At 43.8% G+C, this 26,317-nt stretch overlaps 1 protein-coding gene across 3 annotated transcripts; it reads right to left on the bottom strand.

Annotated features, from left to right (window-relative positions):
• FAM228B (family with sequence similarity 228 member B) lies at window positions 1-26,268 on the bottom strand. 3 transcript variants are annotated; one of them, XM_034766615.1, is made up of 11 exons: window positions 26,164-26,268; window positions 24,780-24,893; window positions 22,882-22,995; window positions 15,422-15,526; window positions 14,042-14,158; window positions 11,619-11,693; window positions 10,210-10,407; window positions 3,130-3,207; window positions 2,201-2,288; window positions 1,940-2,084; window positions 1-211 (listed from the first exon to the last, which is right to left on the bottom strand). In XM_034766615.1, the coding sequence occupies exons 2-11, from the start codon at window positions 24,804-24,806 to the stop codon at window positions 106-108; spliced, it is 1,053 nt and encodes a 350-aa protein (XP_034622506.1). In that variant the 5' UTR covers window positions 24,807-24,893; window positions 26,164-26,268; the 3' UTR covers window positions 1-105. The 3 variants fall into 3 exon arrangements, with proteins under 3 accessions (XP_034622506.1, XP_034622504.1, XP_034622505.1); XM_034766613.1 differs by lacking the exon at window positions 26,164-26,268 and adding an exon at window positions 25,858-25,985; XM_034766614.1 differs by lacking the exons at window positions 22,882-22,995; window positions 26,164-26,268 and adding an exon at window positions 25,858-25,985.
• Window positions 26,269-26,317: the final 49 nt, after the last annotated feature.

The following is a 26,317-nucleotide window of genomic DNA, read 5'->3' as shown; positions in this document are numbered from 1 at the left end:
AATGGTTAGTTAGCAAGCCGGTTTTATTGCATTTTGTCAAGATGACTGGCAAGTGGTCAGTTGCTTTGGCAGAAGGTCCTGGGCACACATCCCAAATCTAACTTTCTAGTAGATATACATCTCCTCTTTCCAAAGGGTGGGAGGACACGTGCTGTCAGCCCAGGCCTTGAAGTCCAGGGTGCCAGCGTTATGGTTTCTCTTCACTCTTCGCCTTTAACAGAAATCAGATTGGTAACAGCCATTAACATTTTGTCACATACAAATGATTGCTCCAAATCAACAGTGCTTCTGCTCCAGCTATTTACTGCACTGAGTTATTCTGACAAATGTTCTCGTAACAGGAAAATTGGATCAGGTGAATGAACCTGCCACTACCCACAAATTCTCTCTCAACAGGATGCTGGAATAAAGCTTAGGTACAGTAACTGCCCATAGGACTGAGAGCGTGAACTGACGTGAGAAGTGCTGTGCTGCCCAGTACCAAAGTCTCTATGGCCAGAGGACAGTGACTCTGCCCCTAAATCCAAGGAAGTGAGGAGGGAAGAAGGGATGGGTGGCAGAGAACTGGAAAAAAGAGAGAAGGCAGAAAAAGTGAGGAATGGAAAGCAAACAGCGCAGAAACCAATCAAGTGAGATGTAGCGAGGGCTGAGCCTACATGAGTCTCGCACAGGGAGGGGCTCCAGCCCAAAGAGGGTGGGGGAGCCATTGTCCTAAGGGTTGCCCATGCAAACCCACACAGAGACAAGGAATAAAACCTCTCACTTGGTTCAGCTTTGCTATCATTGCACATAAGGGGCAGGTTTTTCCTTGAGAGGCCTGTGGTGAACCAGCACCAACAGGGACCTTAAAGAACTGAGTCAGAACCCTTACTGAAAACTTCCTTTTCCACATATCTCAGCAGCTGTGCTGATCCACTCCCTTCGGCACAAGGCTCCTCACATGTTCTGCCAGTCCACGGAGCACACTGTCCTGATTCCCAGCCCACAGACTGGGAGCACTAAACTAGGGCATGATGAAGTTCGCATCCCCCTCCTAGTATCTCGACACCCATCTGCAGCCTGAATTAGAATCCTAGAGGACGCTCAGGGTTAGCAGTATTTGCTTTGGCCAGGACATGTGCCCATTACAAAGTTTTCAACAGATTATAGTTGAACTGTAATAATTTTCTTTGTTTTGCATCTTTCACTACAAGATACTTATCAGCTGAACTTTAAACCATCTCCCTGCTTATGGCATTTTAAGCATAATTGATGCTTTTCCTAGAGTGCCTGTGATATTTTCTTAAAGCCTCCTGGCTCTGTGATGTAGCCCGGTGGTGCAGGATACCGTCACTGGGAGCACAAGGGACAATGCATGGTTGGGGATGGGGGCTGCCAGAAGCAAAAACCTCAAAACTGTCACAACATAATGATCAAATGTAAAACAAGCTGAGTGAGCAGCTGTAAATCAGACGCTTGCTTTGCTCACACAGCCTGACACTAGTGACAGCAGCAAAACTCTAGCTGTTTTAAGAGCCTTCAGATACATCCAGATGAAATCCTCATCTGACTATCCATCCTCCCCTATCCTGAAGAGGCTAAATTGTAGGGTTGGCCTCCAGGCCTGGCACAGAGCAATGCAAGAAATGACTCAGCACAACCCATCTCTAGTTCAGAGCTCCCTTGCCCTTAAGACACTGGAACAGGAATTCCAGGTGGGGCCATACGGAGAACCATGCTGTTCCCACCCCACACTTGTTACATAGGATTCACACACCCCTCATTTCTCCAGGAGGCAATCTAGCCCCTTTCACCAGCACTAACTTCTCACAAAATGTACAGAAATAAGCAGATTCCACCAGTAAAACCACCCGAATTTGCCCTTCCAAGCACTTTGATCTATGACCAGACAGGACCAGGGGTGCATCTACTGCCACTCAGCAGATTTGTTGGACTTTACCTCTTCCTCTGCCGAATCTCACTTTCTACATATCCTGGGGGTATTTTCAGCCAATCAGCTGCATCCATATTTTGCCGGCCTAAAGGAAGCAATGGCAACTTTGCCTTATATAGGTCGTTCATTTCTTTGGCCGAGTATATTCTTCCTGTGGGGAGTTGAACAGTAACTAATGTGAACAGCAGCATTGTTGCTAGCCAGAATGGCTCTCGTTGTTGTGTAAAACGCTTCCGCGAATTGAAGAATATGGATGATATTAAGTACCTGTCTCACATTGCTGGATAAGCCCGCCCTCAAGAAATCTTCCTTGTACCTCTTTTAACAGCGGATCGTGTAAAGGTGGAGTTGATACCTATAACAAATACAGTATTTCATACGCTTGCACCAAGAAAAACACTTCAATTTGAGGGGCTCAAAATGGCACAGACAAAAGTTACATCTCAAAACACCCGGTGAGTAGGGAGGTGTCATTAGTTCTACTTTATGGATGGGAAACTGAGGCACAAACCGGCTAATAACCTACTTTTCAGAGGTGTAAACAACCCAGCAGTGCTATGGTAAATTGAGAACATAGTCCGAGTCCCAGCCTCCTGCGCTAAGTACCCTCTCATTACCTCTCCCATGTTCTGCACAAGTTTGGCAGAGTCTTTACAAAAAACAAACAAACAAACAAACCACTACATCTGGAGCAATCAGGCTTTTTGTAGGAAACTAAATTCCCACCAAAACCAAGCCACATGAAATGTAGGATTATTCACCCAGCAAGTCAGCCAAACCAGCGTGATTCAGTATTAGGAACAAAACACACCCAGCCTCCTGTGAGACACACCAAGCCCTGGTCAAAGAACTTTAGCCCAGGTGACCTTTGTAAATTTGAGTACCGTAAAACAAAAACTCTTCTGAAATATTTCAGAACTCACCCGGCTGACTACTGAGTTTAATATGGAAGGAACAGGGGCCTGCTCTCCTGCTTCCACTGAAATCAACTATCAAATTCTCCTTGACTTCAATGGCAGCAAGATTGGGACTCAGTTTTGTAAACTAATGCAAGTGGAAACGCCCTGAGCCAAACTGAACGACCAACCCTAAGAGCAACAAATCAGTAACAACAGGCACCAGCTGTCTCATTAGCCATTAGACTTTTCTTGATCAGAGGGTGCACCTAAAAGCCAAAAAGCGGCAGTCGGCCGTACCTTCAAATAGGTGGGATGTGTATTCAGGAAGAGAGGGTCGTACTCTGAAGAATCATAATCTTCCAAAGCCACCTTGCCCTGTGTGGGAAGCAAGCAATAGCTCAGGTCATGGCTGATGATGCTGATGCAGTGACTGGAGGTAGCAGTGCTGAGGCCTAGCTAGCACAGGTTACAGATACATTTACAGAGTGTCCTGTGGATGGAGGAGTCTGTTATTTACGCAGCTCTAACTCCTCAGCAGCAGTTTCATGCAATGTTTAGTGCCATCCCTTGCTTTGTATTTAATATTTATATCATAGTGCTGCACGGAGGCCTCAGATCAGGCTCAGCATTGTGCTAGGTGCTGTACACACACGTACCCAGTTACATCCCTGCCCGGGAGAGCTTACAATCTTTCATGGCTAGTCCCTCGTACAAGCGTAAATGGAAGCACAGGCCTAGTTTGACGGCTATGCTATTCTCTGAAGCATCGGTGCACAGTCCCCTCCATGTCCCTGCCACGCTGTTCTGAAGTGCAGCGGAGCTCCCCCCCAGGCCGTAGCTCAGCCGTTCAGCAGGAGATGGAAGTGACATCCACTGCTGCTGAAGAGCTGAGAGGTTTGAAAAGACGGAGCACCTGATACCGGCCTGGTGCAGCTGAGCAGACCCTTGTCTTCAGCCAACTGTGGCCTGATGGAAGCAGAGCCGCTTCTATCTTCGGGCCATGATTGGCCATGTCGCCATTCATCCGCTACCCATGGCCTTGGCTGTGGGACTGGCGGGGAAGGGGGAGGTGAGAGAGTGGGGAGAACGGAAGTCAGGGGAAGGCTGTCTGGCGGGATGGGATAGGGGGAAGGAGGGGAGGAGATTGGAGGGACAATGGAGGGACAGGGAGAGGGGGAAACGTTGGCAGAGCCAGAGGGGGGAGGGAGGAGCGAAGCTGTGGGGAGAGAGCCGGCAGAGATCTGGGGAGAGGGAAAGACTGAGATGGGGGCACTTGGAAGGTCAGGGAGGGGAGAGACCGTAGGAAGAGAGGGGGAGACTGGACAAATGGGGGGAAGGGAGGGAGTGACTGATAGAAGTGAGGGAGAACAGAGGGATGGAATGGGTAAGAGGGGAGGACAAGTGGTGTGCGGGAATAGGAGAGTGATAGAAGAGTGAAAGGGAAGGGAGGAAGCATGAGTCGGGTGGGAAAGGGCGGGGGAGCTTGGAGGAAGAAGCGGGAGAATGGAGGGAGAAGGATGGAGATGGAGAGGGGCATCGGGTTGATGACAGAGGGGCAGTGAGGTAGGGTGGCAGGGGGGCCAGGAGAAGGGGAAGGCTAATGGCAGGGAGAGAAAGGCAGGAAGAAAGAAATGGACAAAAAGGGAGAAAACATCAGAACAAGAAAGCTTTAAGGTGAGCCAGCATCAGGGATTTTATCTACGCCACAGAAATGTCTCAGTCCTTCAAAATGATTCACAAATGGACACAATGAATGCAAATTAATGCCCCACTGCTACACAGGGCCATGCATCAAGGGAACCGAGAATTGCAGGATTTTAGAGGGTTCACAGCCACAGGTTGTAGGGTAAGGCTGAAGCCCCCAAATTCATGATACAAGAGGGGAGCTGGGCTTTTCACTGAGGAAAATGTGCCCTGGATTCCCTGAGAACTCCAGGAAGTGGTGAAATGATTATACCAGCCTGGAGGGTCATGATATGTTGGTAGGTTACTTACATCATCTTACCCAGAGCCCTCAGCTTTTCCACCACACTTGGTATTTTCCTTCCGAGGATCTCAGTGTTTTACAAGAAACACTCCCCCTCCCCCACAAGGTAAAGCAGATTATATAAGCCTCACTCCCCCCACCATTGCCAGGAAGCCCCCTATATAGCACAGTTTATAGGCATGGAGAATACTATACATAGCTGAAACTGTAGGGTGGAATAGAGGTAGGCAGGGTGGAATCGCCTCACTTGGAATTTGGCTAAGACACTCTAGTTTTTATGAAAAAGGTCATGGTATCTTTAACAATCGCAAGTAGCCAGGCTCTCATTCAGCAGCATGGGGAACTGGAGCCACCATGACTTAGCGAGAAAAGTGCCAGCAACCAAGTAATAAACACCACTTCCTGCAGCACTTGGGTGTTCCTTGGAGGCATCGCATCCAACTACTGACCCAGCCCAGCTTGTGAGATCCTACTGGATCACAGTCTGAGGTTGGCTGGCTGCAGGCCTGAATATGGTATCTACAGTATATCCCTGAACCCAGAGGTTCTGAATCCCATGCCTTCAGTAAAATGTCCGACCAAGCCCTTCATCCTTCCAAAATAAATAAACTGAGTTCCATGCTGTTTACTGTGTGGGATGTTCTGATTAAACCTTAGAAACTGAGGTTCTGTTTGCTCTGTGTGGACTTTTAAAGCTTCCATGTCACTTTTCATATGCATCTCAAACTCCATGACCAAAGTTTCACTACTATAGCACAGTGTGCCTATTGCCTACAGCTCTCACACCCAGCTGGCTACATTCCCATGATGCTGTATGGATAGAGCTCCTAAAAGACTTGTTTCCTTTGACCGAAAAGACATTTTAGAAGCATAAATGATTATTTCACCAGTGGTAGATGATGTGACTGTTCTGTTTTGTGCATTGAAGTTACTTATGAAGGATGCTGGAAGGAACCCCATAGATCATAAATTCCAGTATCCTGCTGTGCAAGCAACCTAGTCATTTAATCCTGTTCATAAACTTCTCAAGCTGTGTCTTAATACTCATTGTTTGCCCCCACCACCCCTACCGGGAGGCTGTCCAGAACCTTCCTCCTCTGATGGTTAGACACCTTCTTCTAATTTCCAGCCTAAATTTACTCATGGCCAGTTTATATCCGTTTGTTCTTGTGTCAACATTAGCTTAAATAGCTCTTTACCCTCCCTGGCGTTTACCCTCTGGATGTATTTATAGAGAGCAATCATATTCCCCCTGAGCCCTCATTTTGCTAGTCTACATAAGCCAATCTCTTTTAGTCTGCTCTCATAAAATATGCTCCCCATTCCCCTGACCATCCTAGTACTCCTTCTCTGCATCTATTTAAATTTATCTTTCTTGAACATGAGTGACCAGACCTATACACATTATTCCAGATGAGATCTTATCAATGCCTTGTTCAGTGCCATTAATACGGCTCTTTCTTATGGCCACATTACGTTGGTGGCTCATAGTCATCCTGTGACTGACTAATACACTCCGGTCTTTCTCTGCCTCTGTTGTTTCTAACTGATGCCCCAATTTACAGCAGAAATTCTTATTGGTCTCTTAATGCATTACCTTGAACTTTGTACTTTTTAATTTCATCCCATTTCTATTACTCTGGTGATCTAGGTCATCCAATTCTTCCTGTACAATTTTGCAATACTCCTCTGTATTGACAATGCTTCCCAACTTTGTGTCATCAGCAAATTTCATTAGTGCACTCCTACTTCTTGTGCCAAGATCATTAAAGCAAATATTAAACAAGATCGGTCTCAAGACCCATTGACGCTTGAGGAACTCTACTAGTAACCTCCCTCCAGCCCAATAGTTCTCCATGGCACGTGCACATCTTGATTACTGTGTGAAAATGTGATCCCCCCCCATCTCAAAAAAGATATATTGGAATTGGAAAAGGTTCAGAAAAGGGCAACAAAAATGATTAGGGGTATGGAACGGCTTCCGTATGAGGAGAGATTAATAAGACTGGGACTTCTCATCTTGGAAAAGAGACGATTAAGCGGGGATATGATAGAGGTCTATAAAACCATAACTGGTATGGAGAAAGTAAATAAGGAAGTGTTATTTACTCCTTCTCATAACACAAGAACTAGGGGTCACCAAAAGAAATTAATAGGCAGCAGGTTTAAAACAAACAAAAGGAAGTATTTTTCCACACAACACAGTCTGTGGATGTTGCAAGAGGATGTTGTGAAGGCCAAGACTATAACAGGGTTCAAAAAAGAACTAGATAGTCATTGATGGACCTATCCTCCATGAACCTATTAGCCAGGATGGACAGGGATGGTGTCTCTAGCCTCTGTTTGCCAGAAGCTGGGAATGGGTGACAGGGGATGGATTACTTGATGATTACTTGTTCTGTTAATTCGCTCTGGGGCACCTGGCATTGGCCGCTGTCAGAAGACAGGATATTGAGTAGATGGACCTCGGGTCTGACCCAGTATGGCCGTTCTTATGTTCTCCTTTCAGCCCAACCCATTGTTATCTTGTTTTAGCCAGTTCCTTACCCATCTTCTCTATCTTAATTAATAATTTCCATTGTAGTAAGCATCAAATGCTTTACTGAAGACCAGACAGATTAGAGCTACTGCATGTCCTTGCTCTTTTAAAATAATTTATCTTACACAAGAAAGACATCTGGTTAGTATGGCACATCCTATCTTTGGGAAAACCATGTTGAATTTTATTCCATTTTCCATTTACCTCCATATCTTTAATTACTCCTTCCTTCAGAATTTATTCTAATGCCTTGCATACTTATTGAGGTCAGACTAACTGGTCTATAGTTGACAATGTCCCTTTTTGCCCTTTCTTTAATATAAGTATTACATATGCTATTCTCCAGGCATATGGTACCAACCCAGATTTGATAGGTTTATTAAAAATCTTTGCAATCCGACTAGCAATCTTATGTGCCACTTTTTTCAGTATTCTGGGATAGAAATTATCCAGTTCCTCTGATATGAGTGCAGTAAACTCTTAAAAGTTTTGCTTTCATCTCTCATGTGGTAATTTCCATTTCTATATACTTATTCCCATCAGCCATTCTACCTTCACCCTAATGCTCTATATTTTGTGCCATATGTATATTATCCTTAATCTCCACCCTATCTTCACTGCACAGAGGCCCATTTCTTCCTTTCTTGTTCTCTTTTCATTTTTATGTCCGAAGAACCTTTTATCATTTGTATTAATTCCTTTTGCAAGCTCTAACGCCGCTTGCTTTTTGACTATTCTCACTTTATCCTTTCACTTTTTGACCACCAAGACATACCGTATATACTCATTCATAAGCCGAATATTTTTGGTATTCGATGATTTTAAACTCTATGGAATCATTGAATTGAATATCTAATACATTGTTGTTTTGTTTACCTGGAGCGTCTGCAGGCATGGAGCCCCTCAACTCGCTGTGGCCGTGATTTGCCGTTCCCAGCCAATGGGAGCAGCAAACCACGGCCAGAGGGAGCTGAGGGGCTCCGTACCTGTGAACGTGCCAGGTAAACAAAATGTCCAGGCCCGCTAGAGGCTTACCCTAACAGGCCAGGAGTCAAAGTTTGCCAACCTCTGAAATATAGGATCGGCTTATGAAAGGATCATACAGTGTTTCCTATTTTTACCTAACTATCTTGGGGGGTCGGCTTATAAACGAACGGGCTAATGAACGAGTATATACGGTAAGTTTCTTTTTTGATCAATCCTTTCTTCCATTTTTTTTAGGGTCTTTGCTTACTCCTAATATCCTTTTTGAGGTGATTATTCATCCAGTTAGGTCGGAGTGCTGCCCTACAAGTTTTTTCCCCTTGCTTGGGACTCAAATTCCGAATAGTTTTTGCACCTTTGACTTTAAGAAAGTCCAAGCCTTCTCCACATTTAAATCCCTGAGCTCTTCAGTCCAGTTGACTTTACTAATTATGTTTCTTAGTTTCTTAAAGTCTCTTGAGAAACCTTAGTTACTGAACTGTTTTTGATGATCCTTCCTTTTAATTTAAACTGACTTAATTTGTGATCACTTGATCCAAGGTTATTTTCTACAGCCAACTCTTCTATGATGTCCTCAGTCCTTATCAAAATTAAGTCCAAAATAGCATCACTTCTTGTTAAAAACAACAAGGAGTCTGGTGGCACCTTAAAGACTAACAGATTTATTTGGACATAAGCTTTCGTGAGTAAAAACCTCACTTCTTCGGATGCATAGAGTGAAAGTTACAGATGCAGGCATTATATACTGACACATGGAGAGCAGGGAGTTACTTCGCAAGTGGAGAACTTGCAAGTTGGAGGTCAACACTGGTTCTCCACTTGCGAAGTAACTCCCTGCTCTCCATGTGTCAATATATAATGCCTGCATCTGTAACTTTCACTCTATGCATCCGAAGAAGTGAGGTTTTTACTCACGAAAGCTTATGCCCAAATAAATCTGTTAGTCTTTAAGGTGCCACCAGACTCCTTGTTGTTTTTGTAGATACAGACTAACACGGCTACCCCCTGATACTTGATCACTTCTTGTTGGTTCAGTCACTATTTGGTGAAGAAATCTGTCATCTATTACATCCAGTTCATGAACCAGAAAATGGCTTTAGCAGTTTTCTATTAAGAGACGCTCAAGTGTAACTCTAGCAGCAGCTGTCCTCTGTGTTCAAAGCGCCCAGTAGCAGTGTGAAATTTACAAAAGAATGACATTTTCTACCCTGAGCATAATTAGTTTTGAGTATTAAACCACTGGAAACAAGGCACCCAAGTCACTGAGTGTTTTTTTCAGCCCTGTGCAACCCTGAAGTAATTGGTAATGTCACTCTACCTTGAAAATTCTGTTAAGATACTACATTGGCACCACCTCAGCCTGTGGTCCTGCTGCTTCACAGGAGAGGTAGAACATAGAAATGAGTGCTTCCCCATGCTGCTCTGACAATGTGCTGCAAAACCATCCTGGAAAAACTCTTGAGGGGTGAGAGTATATAGTTCAGTCTCTGTTGACCCATTCAGTCCTTGACCTCTTCTATGGAGGTTTGTTTAGCACGTGGTTTTCATGCTAAACGTTTCACAGCCCACTGAGTAAAACCCACCATTTTCTCATTACAGCACATCCAGTTTGGAACCATTTCATATGTATCTGGTACACTGGACAATCCAATCATTCAGATTTTTTTTTACCATATTACCTTAACACAATAGCTGTTAGTTTAAACCACAATTATTATGTTAGCAAGAAAAAAAGATCAGTTACAAACAAGACTAATGCAGCTCCCATGGGTGTGCCACAGTGCATCAATTAAAAGGTCAACAATGGGTGCTTTTGCCAGCAGCCCTCAATGTGCAACCCATACAATGATAAAATCATTATGGATACCTTCTTATTACAGTAGTTTAAATATAGAGAGAGCTGCTTTCGTTTCCTTTCCTCTATTTCTTCACTTGACTGGCTGTCAACTTTGTCCTCAATTTTCTGCAGCAGCGGCTCTGAAACACGCTCCAGCCATTTCTTGTACTGGATCTCCTTCTTTCTCAGCTCTAAGAAATCTCTGTGTCTCAAATACTTGTCCACCTCCTACATGACAGAGAGGCAGAGGATATTAATGTATTTAGGTAACCTATTAAGAACTCATCTTTCAGAGATATCAGAGGTCTATACAGAAAACAGAGTTCAGATGTGGTGGGGTGAACTGAAGGGTAGGTGGAAATGGGCAGTTAAGTGACCAAACAGAAAGACCCATTATAAATGTTGATCTTCTAAGTGAGAGACTGGTTGTAAGCCCATATTTAGGGTCCCATCTTCAGTGCATCCTCCTTTCAGAGCCCTGTGTGGTGGCCTAGCAGAAGGGGAAAAGGGTGGTGCCAAATAGGCTGGGAATCCATAGCAAATTCGGCATTAAACACAGCAGTAATTTATCATAAAGTTTTAATCTCTTTCCTAGAGCATCAGGCCACATGGAGTATGGGGCTGCAGGGCAACATGAGGTGCAAGGGACTGTGATTTAGCACAGATGAGAAAAGCCAGAAATATGGGGGCAAGTGAATACAGAGAGACTCAGTGGGGGACAGGAGGACTGTGGGCAGGGACATGGAAGAATGCCCACCCCAACTAGTTGCGGCTGGGAGATAAAATGTCAGCCCCCCACATCCAAAGGGATAGAGGAGGGTGAGCTAAGTCCTCTCTGAGCAGTGAAAAGGCAGGCTTGTATTTCTGTATGCATATTTAAGTTTAAATGTTGAATCTGAAATGATTCCACACCCCAAAGATGGAAAAATCAGAGGGCAGGTGAAAAACATCTCATGGTTTTTAAGTCAATCTTATGATCCGGGAGTCTAACATGATTGTGGAATGCTAGGGATTGGCACCATAGCAGCAGGAGCTATGAGTGACCAAGAGGACAGATAAATCTATAGCAGCAAAAATGAAAACCTGGCAGTCTATAGAGAAAGAAGCATAGAGGAAGACATGGGTCATAACATCAGAGCTCAGGTAGCTGTAGGTAAAATGACACTATGAGTTACACTTTTCTTCCAGTAAGGAAAGAAAGGCACAAGGCCTCAACTAAAGATACGGGGTCTGAATTACAGTGATAAAAATCTATTTACTCTGATTCACAACGGAATATTTGAGAGCAGAATTTGGCTCAAAGGTCACATATCTTGTGATAACTTGTCTTATGATACTATCAACAACTGACGTTTTACCATCAACGGAGATTTTACACCCACATGTTTTCTTGTGTCGTTATCAGGATATGGTGAAAAGGACAAATACATGTTCCTTACCTTTACAAAATAATTTTCTCTATCCAAGATGGACTGGATAGCAGCAATAATATCTTGGCCTTCATTAGATACTGCCTAACAAAATACCAGCAAAACTGGGAAGTAAAACTGCTGAATAAAAAATAGTCGTTAGAATTAACTCTGATTTCAAAATAGTAAGGATCAATACAGTAGATTAAGTTCTTTGATCAGCAAAGATGGAAGGGCTGGGGGCACTCTTAGGCATTGTGTTTAGATACTCAGATGAACATGGGAAGGAAAAGCAGATAAGAAAACAAAAGAGGAAAGATAGCATCAGTTCAAGAATGAGAGAAAATATGGGAGAACTCCCTCCTGAGAAGAAAACCTCCTAGGAAGATTTAATCTTACAGTGCATTTCCTTTTTCCCTTCCCAGCTTATTAACCCCTCTGTATTGTAAACCCCAAATATTTATTTACACAAAGTTCCCTCCATACCTCCCAACTAAACACCCGCCATCTCTAAACTCAATCCACAGCCTTGAAAATAAGAACAGGGAGGAGCTGTTATCACCACTTTGTCAATTACAGCACACTGGAAACTTTAAAAAAAAAAAGTTTAAATTTGTAACCTTCAATTGAACTGATGTTCTCAATCTAGTTTTTAAATAAAGAGTTCCTAAGGCCTAATCTAGTACCACAACCACTGCAAGTACCCTTATTAGCAGTCTCAGCACTGAGACCAAGGAATGAACGCACAACAGAGACTGAACAAATCTCTCACTCATAGAGGTGCTCCCTCCAGAGCATGGTTGAGACACACAGGCGAGGAAGCTATGGGATAGACAGAGGACTCTGGTTTCCAGGACTGTCAATCTCCATCACCTTTTACAAGTACTGAATTAATTTAAAAAGAGAAAGCAATTCTATATTTTACGAAAGATTCTAACAGCAAACTTTAAACTTCACCTTTAAAAATCTATGATAAATGTTTCGCATTTCAGTGAACTGGTCAGTGTCAGACCCAAACTGCACAGGGTTCTGTACGTAAGGGCCATAGCCGTGGTAAGGCACTAAAGGCTGGCCTACACTGGACAAGCTGCCCCAGTGTAATTAACTCAACTTAAAATCAATTCAATTTCATTGATACAAACAGCTAGTGTAGATACACACAAACTCATTGAAACCTCACTTACATCGACTTTGCTTAAACCAACCTACTTGAGGCTTAAATTAACCTGATATACGCAAGGTTTAAACCAATTTAAGTGTATTTACATTAAGGGTTTGCACCAGTATAATTTTAAATCATTGTAGTTACTCCAGGACAACACTTTGAGTGTAGACCAAAGCCAGAGAGAGGCTGAAATGTTATTCTTCACTCCCCTTCCTGCCTTTCATTGCTACTGCAGATGATTTCACAAGCCAACTCTATTACAATCCCCATGCTCGATAGCACCGTTTAAGAATGAAGTTTTAGTCTTAACTTAGAATTTCCTGTGTTATGTTTGTTTACCCCTAATGTGCTGATGGTACCACATCATTGATGGAACACAGCTGGTGTCTGGAGCTGGCCTATGCAAGGAAAGAAAGAGCCTCCCACCTTCCATGATTCTGCCAAGTTCTATATTATTTTATATCCCAATGTGTATAAATCTGTTTCTTTATTTTTCATTTTGCAAAACCACACTATGTAGTTTAAAAAGACATTTGCATCGCCCCGTAGACGGGTTTCATGCTTCAGCAGGGTTCTCTTACTGACGTGATATCAGCAGAACAATGCATGGAGCAGGAACCAGACCCAAGGAGCAGCAACTACAGGCAACCAAAGAAGGAGAACTCTATATTTCATAATAAGCTGAATGGGCCTTTTACCTTGGTGATTTGGGGCATTCAGCATGTTACACTAAACCTGATAGACCTGTATTATATGACTGCAGGCCACCTTTAACAATATCTTACAGAGCTCTTTTCAATTCAAATACTAATTATAGCCATATAGCACCATTAAAATGCAGCTACCTCTGGTGTGGTGGGTAGCAACTAACACTCACACTGTACAACAGTAAAGGGATGGAAAATGTTGCCCAAGGATGACAAACTTCTCTTAAGAAAACTCCTGTCTCTTATTAAAAAAATGCCTAAAAAAAGCAGACAAGACCCCAGTTGTTAAGGTCTTATCCAACTCACCCACACACAGGAGACTGCATGGAACTGAATGGATCCATCACAGGATGATGATGGGGCCAAGTGAATCGTGCAGAGCCTCAGGCTGCAGGGAACCATTTCAAACTAGACACTTTGGCCATGTAAGTTACCTTTCCACCCCAAAACACTTCTCACTTGTTAACTTTTTGTTACTCTTCCCAAAGGTGGCAAACCACTACGTATTGTCCACACAGCAGAAATTTTACAGGACTTTGCACTTAATTACTTTTTCCTCAAAAATACAGCTTCTGTCCTACCTGCACTTGAGAAAAATGCTTCTGTGTTAGCCAATCTTCACAAGCTTTTTTCCTTTCAGAAGCACTTCTGCCAAAAGTGCTTGGGGATCTGCTCCTAGCCAGGGATGAGGTGGCCCTCTGCAGAGATTTAACAGAAGGAAAAAGTCTGCATACAGTTTTGGTTTACAGAAATCACACTGCTCATCCTTCCACCTAGGTACCAAACTCCAATTCCTCTACAACCTGGGGCATAACTATCGCACTTTTCACCCCAAAGGATCCCAAGGTGTCTTACACACTTCACTAACCACCGCTGTGCAAATTGTCTTGCAGCACCAGTTTAGCAGTGCACAGCAATGGTTTAGGACAGGAAGTTTAAAATACCTTATCAAGCTGAAACAGCTGCAAATAGAGTTAGTCAGAATTTTATTACCCAAACTGAAATCTGGCAGGACCCCAGGGCTAACACCCCTATTCCTGCAGAAATGGCCACAGCATATTTAATGTCCATACAGGGCTGGGTCTTCGGTTTTACATCTCTTCCAACAGCACAGTGCCCCAACACCAAGCCAAGGTGCTGGTTGATCTGGAAGACTCAGTCAACAATACCACTTTCTGCAGCATGCTGGGCCAAATAGATTCCTGCTCTAGCTTTAGTGTATTTGGCCCACTACGTTTGCCTTGGAGTTCTCCCATCTAAGTATTGACTAGGTGCGTCCCAGATATTCCACAAGACAAGGTGCTAAGGCTGCAGATGTAACCAGAGAAACCCTTCTGTTGATTGGCAATGAGCATGAAGAAAGAACTACCACGCTGGCTAGGATCCGGGAGCTGCTTAAACTACTCCCTGGGCAGGGGAGGGAGCACATTTGTTGCCTTCAGTGCAGGTAATACAGTAGGATTCAGCCGATAGGGAGGATAGATCATTAAGAGAGAAAATAAAAAGCATGAGGCTCTTGTAAATCAGGCTCTCGGGAAATACTAGTCTCTCTCCAAGACCAAAACAATGGAAAAGCCTCTGGCTGCAGAAGCTTTAAAGACTTTAATCTTAGAGACTCTGGCTGCAATGAAGCCTCATTACTCTGTTGACTCCAATGAGAGCTGAGGGTACTCAGCAGTTTTGAAACACAGGCTTACGAAGATCTTGGCCAAGATTCATATAATCCCAGTTAGTTTACCGTGTCCATTCCCAATGTACCATTCAAGATCAGACTGTAAGTTCTGTGCTGGCCCTCGACAAGTCTGCACCCGTTAAAATCTCACCCTTAGTATTTATATTCTTCAAAGCCATGTAAATGTAAAAACTCCCAGGGTACCCCATTATAGATGTTGGTTTCAGGTGCCCCATTCTAGGGTTTAGCAGGGTGAAAACTATGGTTGAAGGAAAGAATGGTCACCCACCTGTTCTGGAGTCTGCAGGTCATACTCTGTCTGGGACCTTGGACATTTCAGCTTTAGTAACCATTGGTTCTCTGAACCACCCATGTTAGGCGCTCCTGAAGAGGGCTGGAAACAGCATTAAAACATGTCAAAAGCCACAGCACACACTAAAAGGGTAGTTTTCTTACAATGCAGCCAACCAAACTCCCCAGGAGTTTCTAAATGCTGCCAGAACATTTAGCTATGTGTGCATATAACAAATAATCAAACTGAAGATGACAAATGTCAGTTTTACAGTCAGATGCTCCCTGTGATACTGTGTATCGCAGGGGTGGGCAAACTACAGTCTGCGGGCCGAGCCATTTTAAGCTGGCCCGTGAGCTACACCACATGGCTTGGCCCCGCTCCGGTGCTCCGGCCTGGGCGCTAGGTCAGGGCTGCACCCTGTGGCGCGGCCCCGCTCCAGCCAGGGCACTGGGTCCGGGGCCGCACCACGTGGCTCGGTCCCGCTCCGGCCAGGGCACTGGTTCCGGGGCCGCACCACGTGGCTTGGCCCCGCTCCGGCGCTCCAGCTGGGGCGCAGGGTCGGGGGCCGCACCACGCAGCTCCCGGAAGCCGTGGCATGGCCCCACTCCGGCTCCTATGCACTCCAATGAGAGCTGCAGGGGCGGTGCTTGCAGATGGAGCAGCATGCAGAACCGCCTGGCCATGCCTCCATATAGGAGCCGGAGAAGGGACATGCCACTGCTTCCGGGAGCTGTTTGAGGTAAACGCTGCTCAGAGCCTGCACCCCTCAGCCTCTCCCCACACCCCAACCCCCTGCCCCAGCCCTGATCCTCCTCCCGCTCTCCAAAGCCCTCGATCCCAGCCCTGAGCACCCTCGTGCACCCCAAACCTCTCATCCCCAGCCCCACCCCAGAGCCTGCACCCCCTCCCGCACCCCAACCCCTATTTTGTGAGCATTCATGGCCCACCATACAATTTCTATTCCCCAATGTGGCCCTCGGGCCAAAAAGTTTGCCCATCCCTGGTCTATCGTAACCTACAGAACAAATGAGTAGGTTGATTTTGTACTATGGGACAAAGTTGTTTCAGTATATGCCACAGTGTTTGCCAAGACGTCAGCTCTGAAGATACCTTTGACTTATTAAATTCTACCACCTTACTTTTACAGTTGTACGATGTTCCTGAGCACTATTAAACCTCTGCTGTGCTCTACCTTAGAGATGGCCACATTTTAGTACTTGGTGAAGTGATTTCTGAATGCAGAAAACTAACATTAAAGCAACACTGAGGTTGTAAGATCAAGCCAGGAAATTCCAAATTGTGTATCTTGTCTATTTTATGGCACACATTACTAAGAAAGAGTTATACATTAAGGTTTATATATAACAAGGGAAACAGGATGACCACCAAAGTGCAGGAGGTCTCTCTAGGGCCCTCTGTACTGTGTTAGCACTTTAAATTCACTGAAGAGCTGAGGCCATAAATTATGCATTCTTTCCCGAAGATGGAGGCTGAGCCACTGAAAGCATTCCTGATTTTTTCTCATCTGTTGCCCTTATTCCATGTTCCTCTTCTGAAACCTGACTATCCTCTGGTATCTGGGTAAATGGTAGTGCCAAAATAATGTCTATTTCTATAGACCAGGGGTAGGCAACCTATGGCACGCGTGCCAAAGGTGGCATGCAAGCTGATTTTCAGTGGCACTCACACTGCCTGGGTCCTGGCCACTAGTCCGGGGGGCTCGGCATTTTAATTTAATTTTAAATGAAGCTACTTACACATTTTAAAAACCTTATTTACTTTACATATAACTAAACTATTGTTGTATATTATAGACTTCTAGAAAGAGACCTTCTAAAAAGGTTAAAATGTATTACTGGCACGCAAAACCTTAAATTTAGAGTGAATAAATGAAGGTTCGGCACATCACTTCTGAAAGGTTGCCGACCCCTATAGACATACTGGTTGTTAGTTTTGCCCCAGTTTCTTTAGCCCAGGGAAGAGATTTCCGTTTTTCAAAGGCTTCTACCACCAGCTGGTTGAAGGGCTCTCCAAAGAGTCTCCCATTGGAGTACTGGAACAAGGCTACAGACATTTTGCTTGGATGTCTGCCTTCCATGGAAGTAGGGAATTAATGGAAGAGTTGAAGACAAAAGTGGAAGCCAAGGGTATCCTCTAAAGCGCTCATTGTCCTGCCCAGCACTTCAGCTACATCACCCCCTCTTTGAGTGACTTCACTATGAACATAAGAATGGCCATACTTGGTCAGACCAAAGGTCCATATAGCTCAGTATCCTGTCTTCCGACAGTGGCCAATGCCAGGGACCCCAGAGGTAATCATCAAGTGATCCATCCCCTGTTGCTCATTCCTAGCTTCTAGCAAACAGAGGCTGCCCTGCCCATTCTGATTAGTAGCCTCCATTAATTAATCTAGATCTTTTTTGAACCCTACTATAGTCTTGGCCTTCACAACATTCTCTGGTAAAGAGTTCCACAGGGTGACTGTGTGTTGTGTGAAGAAATACTTCCTTTTGTTTGTTTTAAACCTGCTGCCTATTAATTTCATTTGCTGACCCTTAGTTCTTGTGTTATGAGAAGGAGTAAACATATCTTTTTTGAGGTGAGGCAACCACATCTGCACAAAGTATTCAAGATGTAGGCATACCATGGATTTATATAGAGGTAATATGATATTTTCTGTTTTATTATGTATCCCTTTCTTAATGATTCCCAACATTCTGTTAGCTTTTTTGACTGCCGCTGCACACTGATATGCATCAGGTTCAAATATTTGTCCTTGCTTTCAAAGTCCTACAATATGAAGCCCCAGCCTAAATCTATCGCTTAGTCTCATTTCACGGGCCTTGCTATCACCTCTCCACCAGTGGAATCTGCCTTGATACCCTTTTGTCTCCTCTCACAAATGCTTCCATGCCTTCTTCCATTTTGCCCTTTCTACTTGGAACATCCTCCTCAAACTGGTTTGTCTGGTCACCTCACTCCCTTCATTCATTCCTCTGTGCTGTTGAGGAGTATGGAAACCTTAGGGAAGGAGAACATGAAGCTGGAGCAGAGGGAAATGATTCCACAAGTGGAACCCGCCTTCCAGATGATGTCATAGTATCCTCTCGCAGTGAGGATATCCCGCCAGGGGAGAGCCCCAGTTGTTAGGAACAGACATGTAATAGTAATGGGGAATTCAATTATTAGAAATATAGGTAGTGGGGTTTGTGATGACCGGGAGAACCGCATCGTGAATTGTCCACAAGGTGTGAAGGTTGGAGACCTCTCCAGACATCGAGATAGACTTATGTGCAGTGCTGGGGAGAAGCCGGTGACTGAGGTACACGCAGGCTCCAGTGACACAGGGAAAGGTAGGAGAGAGGTCTTGGAGACCAAATTTAGGCTGCTAGGTAAGAGATTAAAGTCAAGGACCTCCATGGTAGCATTCTCTGAAATGCTTCCAGTTCAATACACAGGAGCAGTTAGACTAGCAGAACTGTAGTCTCTCAATGAGTGGATGAGACGATGGTGTTTGGTGGAGGGATTCAGGCTTATTAGGAACCCAGGGAACCTTTTGTGGAAAGAGGAACCTATACAGAAATAGTGGGCTCCTCCTAAACCAAAACAGAATCAGATTCCTGGCATGTAAAATTAAAAAGGTCAGAGAAATTTTTGTAAAAAGGGCTGAGGGAAAGCCGACAGGTGCAGAGGAACACACAGTTCAGACAGACATCCCGTAGGGGAGAATTTATTACAGGGGATACTCTTTATTCTAGTAAGGAGGAGAGCAGAGAAGTTGATAAAGTACAGGCAGGAACTGAAAAGAAACAGTCAAAGGAAAGAGTCCCATTCAATTACATCACATGAAGGCAGACAACTAAATATTGACAAATTTTGTAAGTGCTTCTATACCAGTGCTAGAAGACTAAATACTACGATGGGTGAACTTGAAAGCCTGGTATTAAATGAGGCTTTTGATATAATAAGCATCACAGAAACTTGGTGAAACTATGAGAGTCAAAGAGACAAAGTAATAGCAGAGTACAAAATATTTAGGAATGACAGAGTAGGTCATGCTGGTGGGGGAGTGGCTCTACATGTGAAGGAAGGCATAGAGTCAAATATAGTAAAAAATCTTAAATGAATCAAACAGTACCATAGAATCTCTATGGGTAGAAATTCCATGCTTGAATAATAAGAGAATAGCAGCAGGAATATACTATCGACTACCTGACCAGGAGGGTAATGATGTCTGTGAAATGCTCAGGGAGATTAGAATGGCTACAAAAACAGAGAACCCAATAATAATGGGGGATTCAACTATCCACATATTGACTGGGAACATGTCACCTCAGAATGGGATGCAGAGATAACATTTCTAGAAACAATTAATGATGACTTCTTGGAGCAGCTAGTCCTGGAAACCACAAGGGGAGAGGCAATTCTTGATTTAGGACTAATCTGCACTACTGTGCTACGTCGGCCCAGCACCACATCTAGTGAAGACATGCTATGCCAACAGGAGAACGCTCTCCTGGCGGCATAATTACACCACCTCAATGAGAGGCGGAAGCTCTCCCACCGACATAGTGTAGACACCGCTTTAAGTCGATGTAACTTACGTCACTCGGGGGGGTGGCTTTTTCAAATTGTGAGTGACGTAAGTTACATCAACTTAAGCGGTGGTTTGTAGACAAGCCCTCAGTTTTAAGTGGTGCACAGAATCTGGTCCAAGAGGTGAATATAGCCGAACCACTCAGTAATAGCGACCATAATGTAATTAAATTTAACATCCTTGTAGGGGGGGGAAATACCAAAAAAGTCCACCACTGTAGCATTTAACTTCAAAAAGGAGAACTACACAAAAATGAGGAAGGTAGTTAAATGGAAATTGAAAGAGACAGACACAAGAATTAAATGCCTGCAAGTTGCATAGAAATTTGTTAAAAAAATACCATAAGAGAGTCTCAAACTAAATGTATATCCCAAATAAAAACAAAACAAAAACAAAACAGTAAAAGGAGCAAAAAAAGCCACCATGGCTAAAAAGCATACTAAAAGAGGCAGTTAGAGATAAAAGGGCATCATTTAAAAATTGGAAGTCAAATCCTACTGAGGAAAATAGAAAGGAACATAAACTCTGGCAAGTTAAGTGTAAAAGTATAATCAGGCAGGCCAAAAAAGAATTTGAACAGCAACTAGCTAAAGACACCAAACCTACCAGCAATTTTTTTTTTTTTTAAGCACAACAGAAGCAGGAATCCTGCCAAAAAATCAGAGCAGTCACGGGACAATCAAGATGCTAAAGGACCCTAATGGATGACAAGGGCGTTGTGGAGAAGCTAAATGAATTATATGCATCTGTCTTCACTGCAGCCATTCTTTTTAGGTGACAAATCTGAGGAACAGTCTCAGATGAAGGTGTCAATAGAGGAAGTTTAGGAACAATTTGATAAATTAAACAGTAATAAGTCACCAGAACCAGATAGTATTCACCCAAGAGTTCTGAAGGAACTCAAATGTGAAATTGCACAAGTACTAACTGTAGTCTGTAACCTATCACTTAAATCAGACTCTGTACCAGATGACTGGAGGATAGCTAATGTAATGCTGATTTTTAAAAAAGGTTCTAGATGTGATTCTGGCAATTACAGACCAGTAAGTCTAACTTCAGTACATGGCAAACTGCTTGAAACTACCGTAAAAAACAGAATTATCAGACACACAGATGAACACAATATGCTGGGGAAGAATCAACATGGCTTTTGAAAAGGGAAATCACGCCTCAACAATCTGTTAGGATTCTTTGAGGGTGTCAACAAGCAAGTGGTCAAGGGCGATCCAATTGATATAGTGTACCTGGAGTTTCAGAAAACCTTTGACAAGGTCCCTTACCAAAGGCTCTTGAGCAACATAAGCAGTCATGGGATAAGGGGAAAGGTCCTCTCATGGATTGGTAACTAGTTAAAAGATAGGAAACAAAGGGTAGGAATAAATTATCAGTTTTCAGAATGGAGAGAGATAAATAGTGGTGTCCCCCAGGGATCTGTACTGGGCCCACTCCTATTTAACAAATTCATAAATGATCTGGAAAAAGGGGTAAACAGTGAGGTGGCAAAATTTGCAGATGATACAAAACTACTCAAGATAGTTAAGTCCAAAGCTGACTGTGAAGAATTACAAAGGGATCTCACAAAACTGGGTGACTGAGCAACAAAATGGCAGATTAAATTCATTGTTGATAAGTGCAAAGTAATGCACGTTGTAAAACACAATCCCAATTTATATACAAAATAATGGGGTCTAAATTAGCTGTTGCCACTCAAGAAAGAGATCTTGAGTCATTGTGGATAGTTCTCTGAAAACATCTGCTCAATATGCAGCAGCAGTCAAAAAAGTGAACAGAATGTTACGAACCATTAGGAAAGGGATAGATAGGTACTTCCTACAAACATACTTTACTATCCCCTCGCCTGAGTCATAGTTCAGAATCAAGGAGGAATAGACTAGAGCAGAGATCTGCAACTGGTAGATTACGAAGCCTTGTAAAATAGATTGCCAGTTCCCTCCTCTCCCCCCAGCTGATCGCGTTGGCCCCAGAGAAGATTTCTTTCTGCTGTCACCCCATAGCCTACAGAGTGGGTAGTGCAATCAGCAGTGCGGAGGGAGGGGACTGCTGGCAAAGAATTCTCCCTTCAATTTTGGAATATTTTCCGTTTGGTCCAACACAACCTGAGCCTGCTGAGTTTCTGGGCACACTACAGGGGGTTGGACTGGAGCAGTGGCTCTCAATCTTTCCAGACTACTGTACCCCTTTCAGGAGTCTGATTTGTCTTGAGTACCCCCAAGTTTCACTGCACTTAAAATCTACTTGGTTATGAAATCAGGCCTAAAAATAAAAAAAAGTGTCACAGCACACTATTACCGAAAAATTGCTTACTTTCTCATTTTACTATATCATTATAAAATAAATCATTTGGAATATAAATATTGTATTTACATTTCAGGATATAGAGCAGTTTAAATAAGTCATTGTCTGTATGAAATTTTAGTTTGTACTGACTTTGCTAGTGCTTTTTATGTAGCCTATTGTAAAACTAGCCAAATATCTAGATGAGTTGATGTACCCCCTGGAAGACCTCTGCATATCCCCCAAGGGTATGCATACCCTTGGATGAGAACCACTGGAATGGAGGATGGTCCCTTCTGACTTTCAGCTATGAGTCTATGAAAAAATTTATTCTCCCTGGTTTTGGAAAGCAATAGATATTGTGGTCAATGTTTTTCAGGGTCTATTTTCTGTTTGGTAATTGTTGGCTGGGAAAGTTGATGAAACTGAGGGTGTTGTGCAACAAAACAAAAAAGCACAGATTGATGGACATGCAGCTGGATGGAAGAATCATTACATCTGATATCATACAGGATGATGCACTTAACTACTCCCTCTGAAAGAGAAAATATACCCCGTGTACCTGCAAAGGAGTTGAGGGTTCCTGCATTAGCCAATCTTTTGAAGATTTTCTTTTGCACAGAGTGCTTATTGTTCTGATCTTCTCAGACACTGATGGTGAGATTCCCTGGACAGGCTTAAAATGAGGAAAACACCTTAATATTATACTGTCCAAGCTTACAAAAAAACCTGGCCTCCCTTCCATCTAGTTACCTAAAGCAAAATTGCTTACAACATAATAACAATCATGTAAGACTCCACCCAGTGTTTGACAAGGAGAGGATGTTTGAGCATGGAAGAGAAGAGAGGTCTGTCCTTGTTGCATGGCTGGGTTCTTCTGTAAGAGAGACCAAAACGGTCCAGCTGGGGATGATTCTTCATGAGAAGGGAGGATATACAGGATGCAGATTTAGGAAGTCAACCTATTGTAGGTATCTGCCTGTTACAAGGACCAGGAGAGAGAGAGAGATGCTGGCTGCACAAGCTTTTCTAAACCTTAAAGACTCAGGTTGAGATGAAGTCTTAGTCCTCTCTTATACCATTTTGTTTGGATTCTGGCTACGAGAAGCCAAATTCTGGTGTTTGACATTAGCCATGCACCTATTTGCCTGAAATACGCAGAGGTTTTTGAGTTTAGCAGGTTCTGGACTGGAGAATGTGATGCTGAACAGAGGCTAGATGAGGGTCTGTATGGGCAGGCTGGAAAGAGACAGATCTGGAGGCCTGTGTTTACTTGAAACTAGGAGATAGCTTTCCCGATTTTAAGAATAAAATAAACATTTAACATCTACTTTATTTTCACCTGGCAGAGAGAATCGTTTCATCCTCGAGAATGGTCAATGCTGCTTCTAGGAGGCTCACTTACCAGTATAAAGGCTGATTGTAATGCTAAGTGACTAGTCTAGACTACTCTGGTTAGCACAAGAAATGCAAGGTACACATATAGACCACTGATCAAGCAGGATAGAGACATCAGCTGGCTGTTCTTCCTGATGAATACAGACAACAGTGGAGTGGGCTGACGATGGCCTTACAGTTTCCAGAAAACTGTAAGTGATTTTAACTATGTGTTACCCTAACCGGAGGGGAAAGGAGTCGGATTTTCAACCTTACCCTGCTCAAGCAGGAGACAGAAGGAGCAAATTAAACATCCCCCAAGAAATCTGGGCTCCCACACCTCTTCTCCCACCAAAAGAGACTCTCCTTTCCTTTGCAGAATCCACCTGTTTGTATGGATCAGTTTACATCAATTTAAATCAACCCAGACCTAACCAACTATCTACCTTCTTGGCTTTTCCAGAAGTAGCTTTGGAGGATTTGACTGACAAACAGCTATTGGGATAAAGCTACATCTTTGCCTAGTTTGCAGGTCACAGCCCCAAAAGCGATATCCATTAACAAGTGCTGTAAACTGGCATTTAATCATGGTTTTCAAGGTTAGAGTCTCAAGCACACATTTCCTAAGGGTTCACTATTGTGCTATCTCCACAGAAAATGCAATTGCTCATCTCACTTACCTAGTTATGCAGGTAATTTTGCTGCTACTGTTCAACAGAGTTCCAGAGAGGGGACAATTCCAAAATCATAGGTCTTGTACAGACATATTGTTAGAAGTTGTTAATACCCTTACACTAAAGCTAAGCATTCTCTTTCTATTTTTTCTCTGTTTTATTTATTTATTTATTTATGTTTGCCCTTTTTAGTGGATTTGGGCCACCAAAATACAAGAAATAAGTTTGGGAGTTCTTCAGTGGATTTCTTATTCCTTTCACAGGGAGGCCTAACAAATACTACTCAGAAACTAGAGGGAGTCTTGATCCAATAATTTCAGATATTATGTACAGTCTCTTATTGTCCCACAGTTAGCTCTGACCCTGTCAAGCCCAAGGGATGCTGAAACCAATTTCTCGAGCTACTCACCTGTTCTGGAGCTTGCACATCATACATGCGTTGGGATCCTGGACAGTAAACCCTTATGAGCCAGTCTTCATCCAAACTTCCCCTCCTTGCCTCTAGGGACGTTATTGAGTCAGGCTGGAGACAACATTACAATAAGCATGAGCAAATGAAACTAGAGTGCAGGGAGTAAGCGTTTAGTTTTCAAACACTGGACAAATCAAACTTGCTGTGATGGAAATGACCAAAGGGTTTCTAAATTCTTAAAGAAGAATAATTACTGTCAATATTTAAACAAATGTCAGTTTCATGGTTAGTTGCTGTCCCTGTAACCTCAAAATCAAATGAGTTGTTTCTCAAGTCACTGTATCAGCCCTGGAGATAATTTTACCTAACTAAAATTCCCTGCTATAATTACAATTGGTGCAGTCTTCCTATTTTATTCCTTGTCCTACCCTGTTGGATAGCGTTCTTGTGCTTTCCTAAACTGCTCTGCCAAGAGCAATATATTTAAGGATGGGTTCCTACATTTGCTAAGGTGACAGGTTTTGGAGGAATAGCCGTGTTAGTCTGTATTAGCAATAACTCCTCCTTGTTTTTACATTTGCTAAGTTTCTCTCTTCAGTAAATCACAACTTGTTTCTATAAAGTCCTTGTCAGCTACAAATCCATTCATGGTCTCCGTCCAAAGGTGAATTTTCTTGGAACGTTTGAGTGAAAATGGTTTAACAATTGCAGTGACTAAGTGTCAGAAAACTAGTATCCTTACCCACATACCTGCAAATAACATCTGCTCTTACTAAAGCCTATAGGACTGTCTTTATGTGGCGGAGCAGGACATCACTGACCCAGGGACTGGGGAAGGAAGGAAGGAATAGCTGCTTAGTCTTCAGGCACCGATACCACTCCCTCCTGCTCAAGAGAGGCAGTGCCAGCAAGTGATTAGAGCAGGGCATACGACGCCTGGAATCTATTTCCAGCTCTGACACTGGCTGGGTGTGTGGCTGTGAGCAAATCGCTTCCGCGCTCTGTGCCTCAGTTTCCCCATCTGTGTAATGGGGCACTAGATCTCCACGCCCCGAAGGCCACGAGCCCAACTTACACATACAGGGTCCTGCGGTGGCCTGGGCACATATGGGGCTCGCCCCTCTTTTGCAGCCGAGCTGCCTCTGGCCTCCATGTCGCCTGGGCAAGGCTCCCCCCGCCCCGCCTGCGGGGAAGGTGTTACCCCTTCTGTGTGCCCGCCTCCTGCCCCGGGAGACAGCTAGGGACGCCTCACCGACAACCTTCACTAAATCCCTCCGCCGGGGAAAATAGTCCCATCTCCTCCCTTTAATCACCTGCAGGGCGGAGGGCGGGAACGAATTCCCTGGCCTCACCGTCCCTGAATGAGGAGAAACAGCCTCACCCAGCCCGAGCTGAGAGCGGGGAGAGTCAGTGATGTACAGCTCGTATCCCGCCGCCTTTGTGGTGGTTACGCGTCCCTCGCTGCCACGGCAACTCCAGCCAGAGCGTCTCCTTTATGATGGACAGGGCACTCCACCAATCAGGAAAGAAGGCGT

This window comes from Trachemys scripta, chromosome 3, assembly GCF_013100865.1.
Source record: "Trachemys scripta elegans isolate TJP31775 chromosome 3, CAS_Tse_1.0, whole genome shotgun sequence".
Lineage (NCBI taxonomy): Eukaryota > Metazoa > Chordata > Testudines > Emydidae > Trachemys > Trachemys scripta.
The sequence above is the reverse complement of the archived record's forward strand: the minus strand, read 5'-3'. Positions and strand labels throughout refer to the sequence as shown.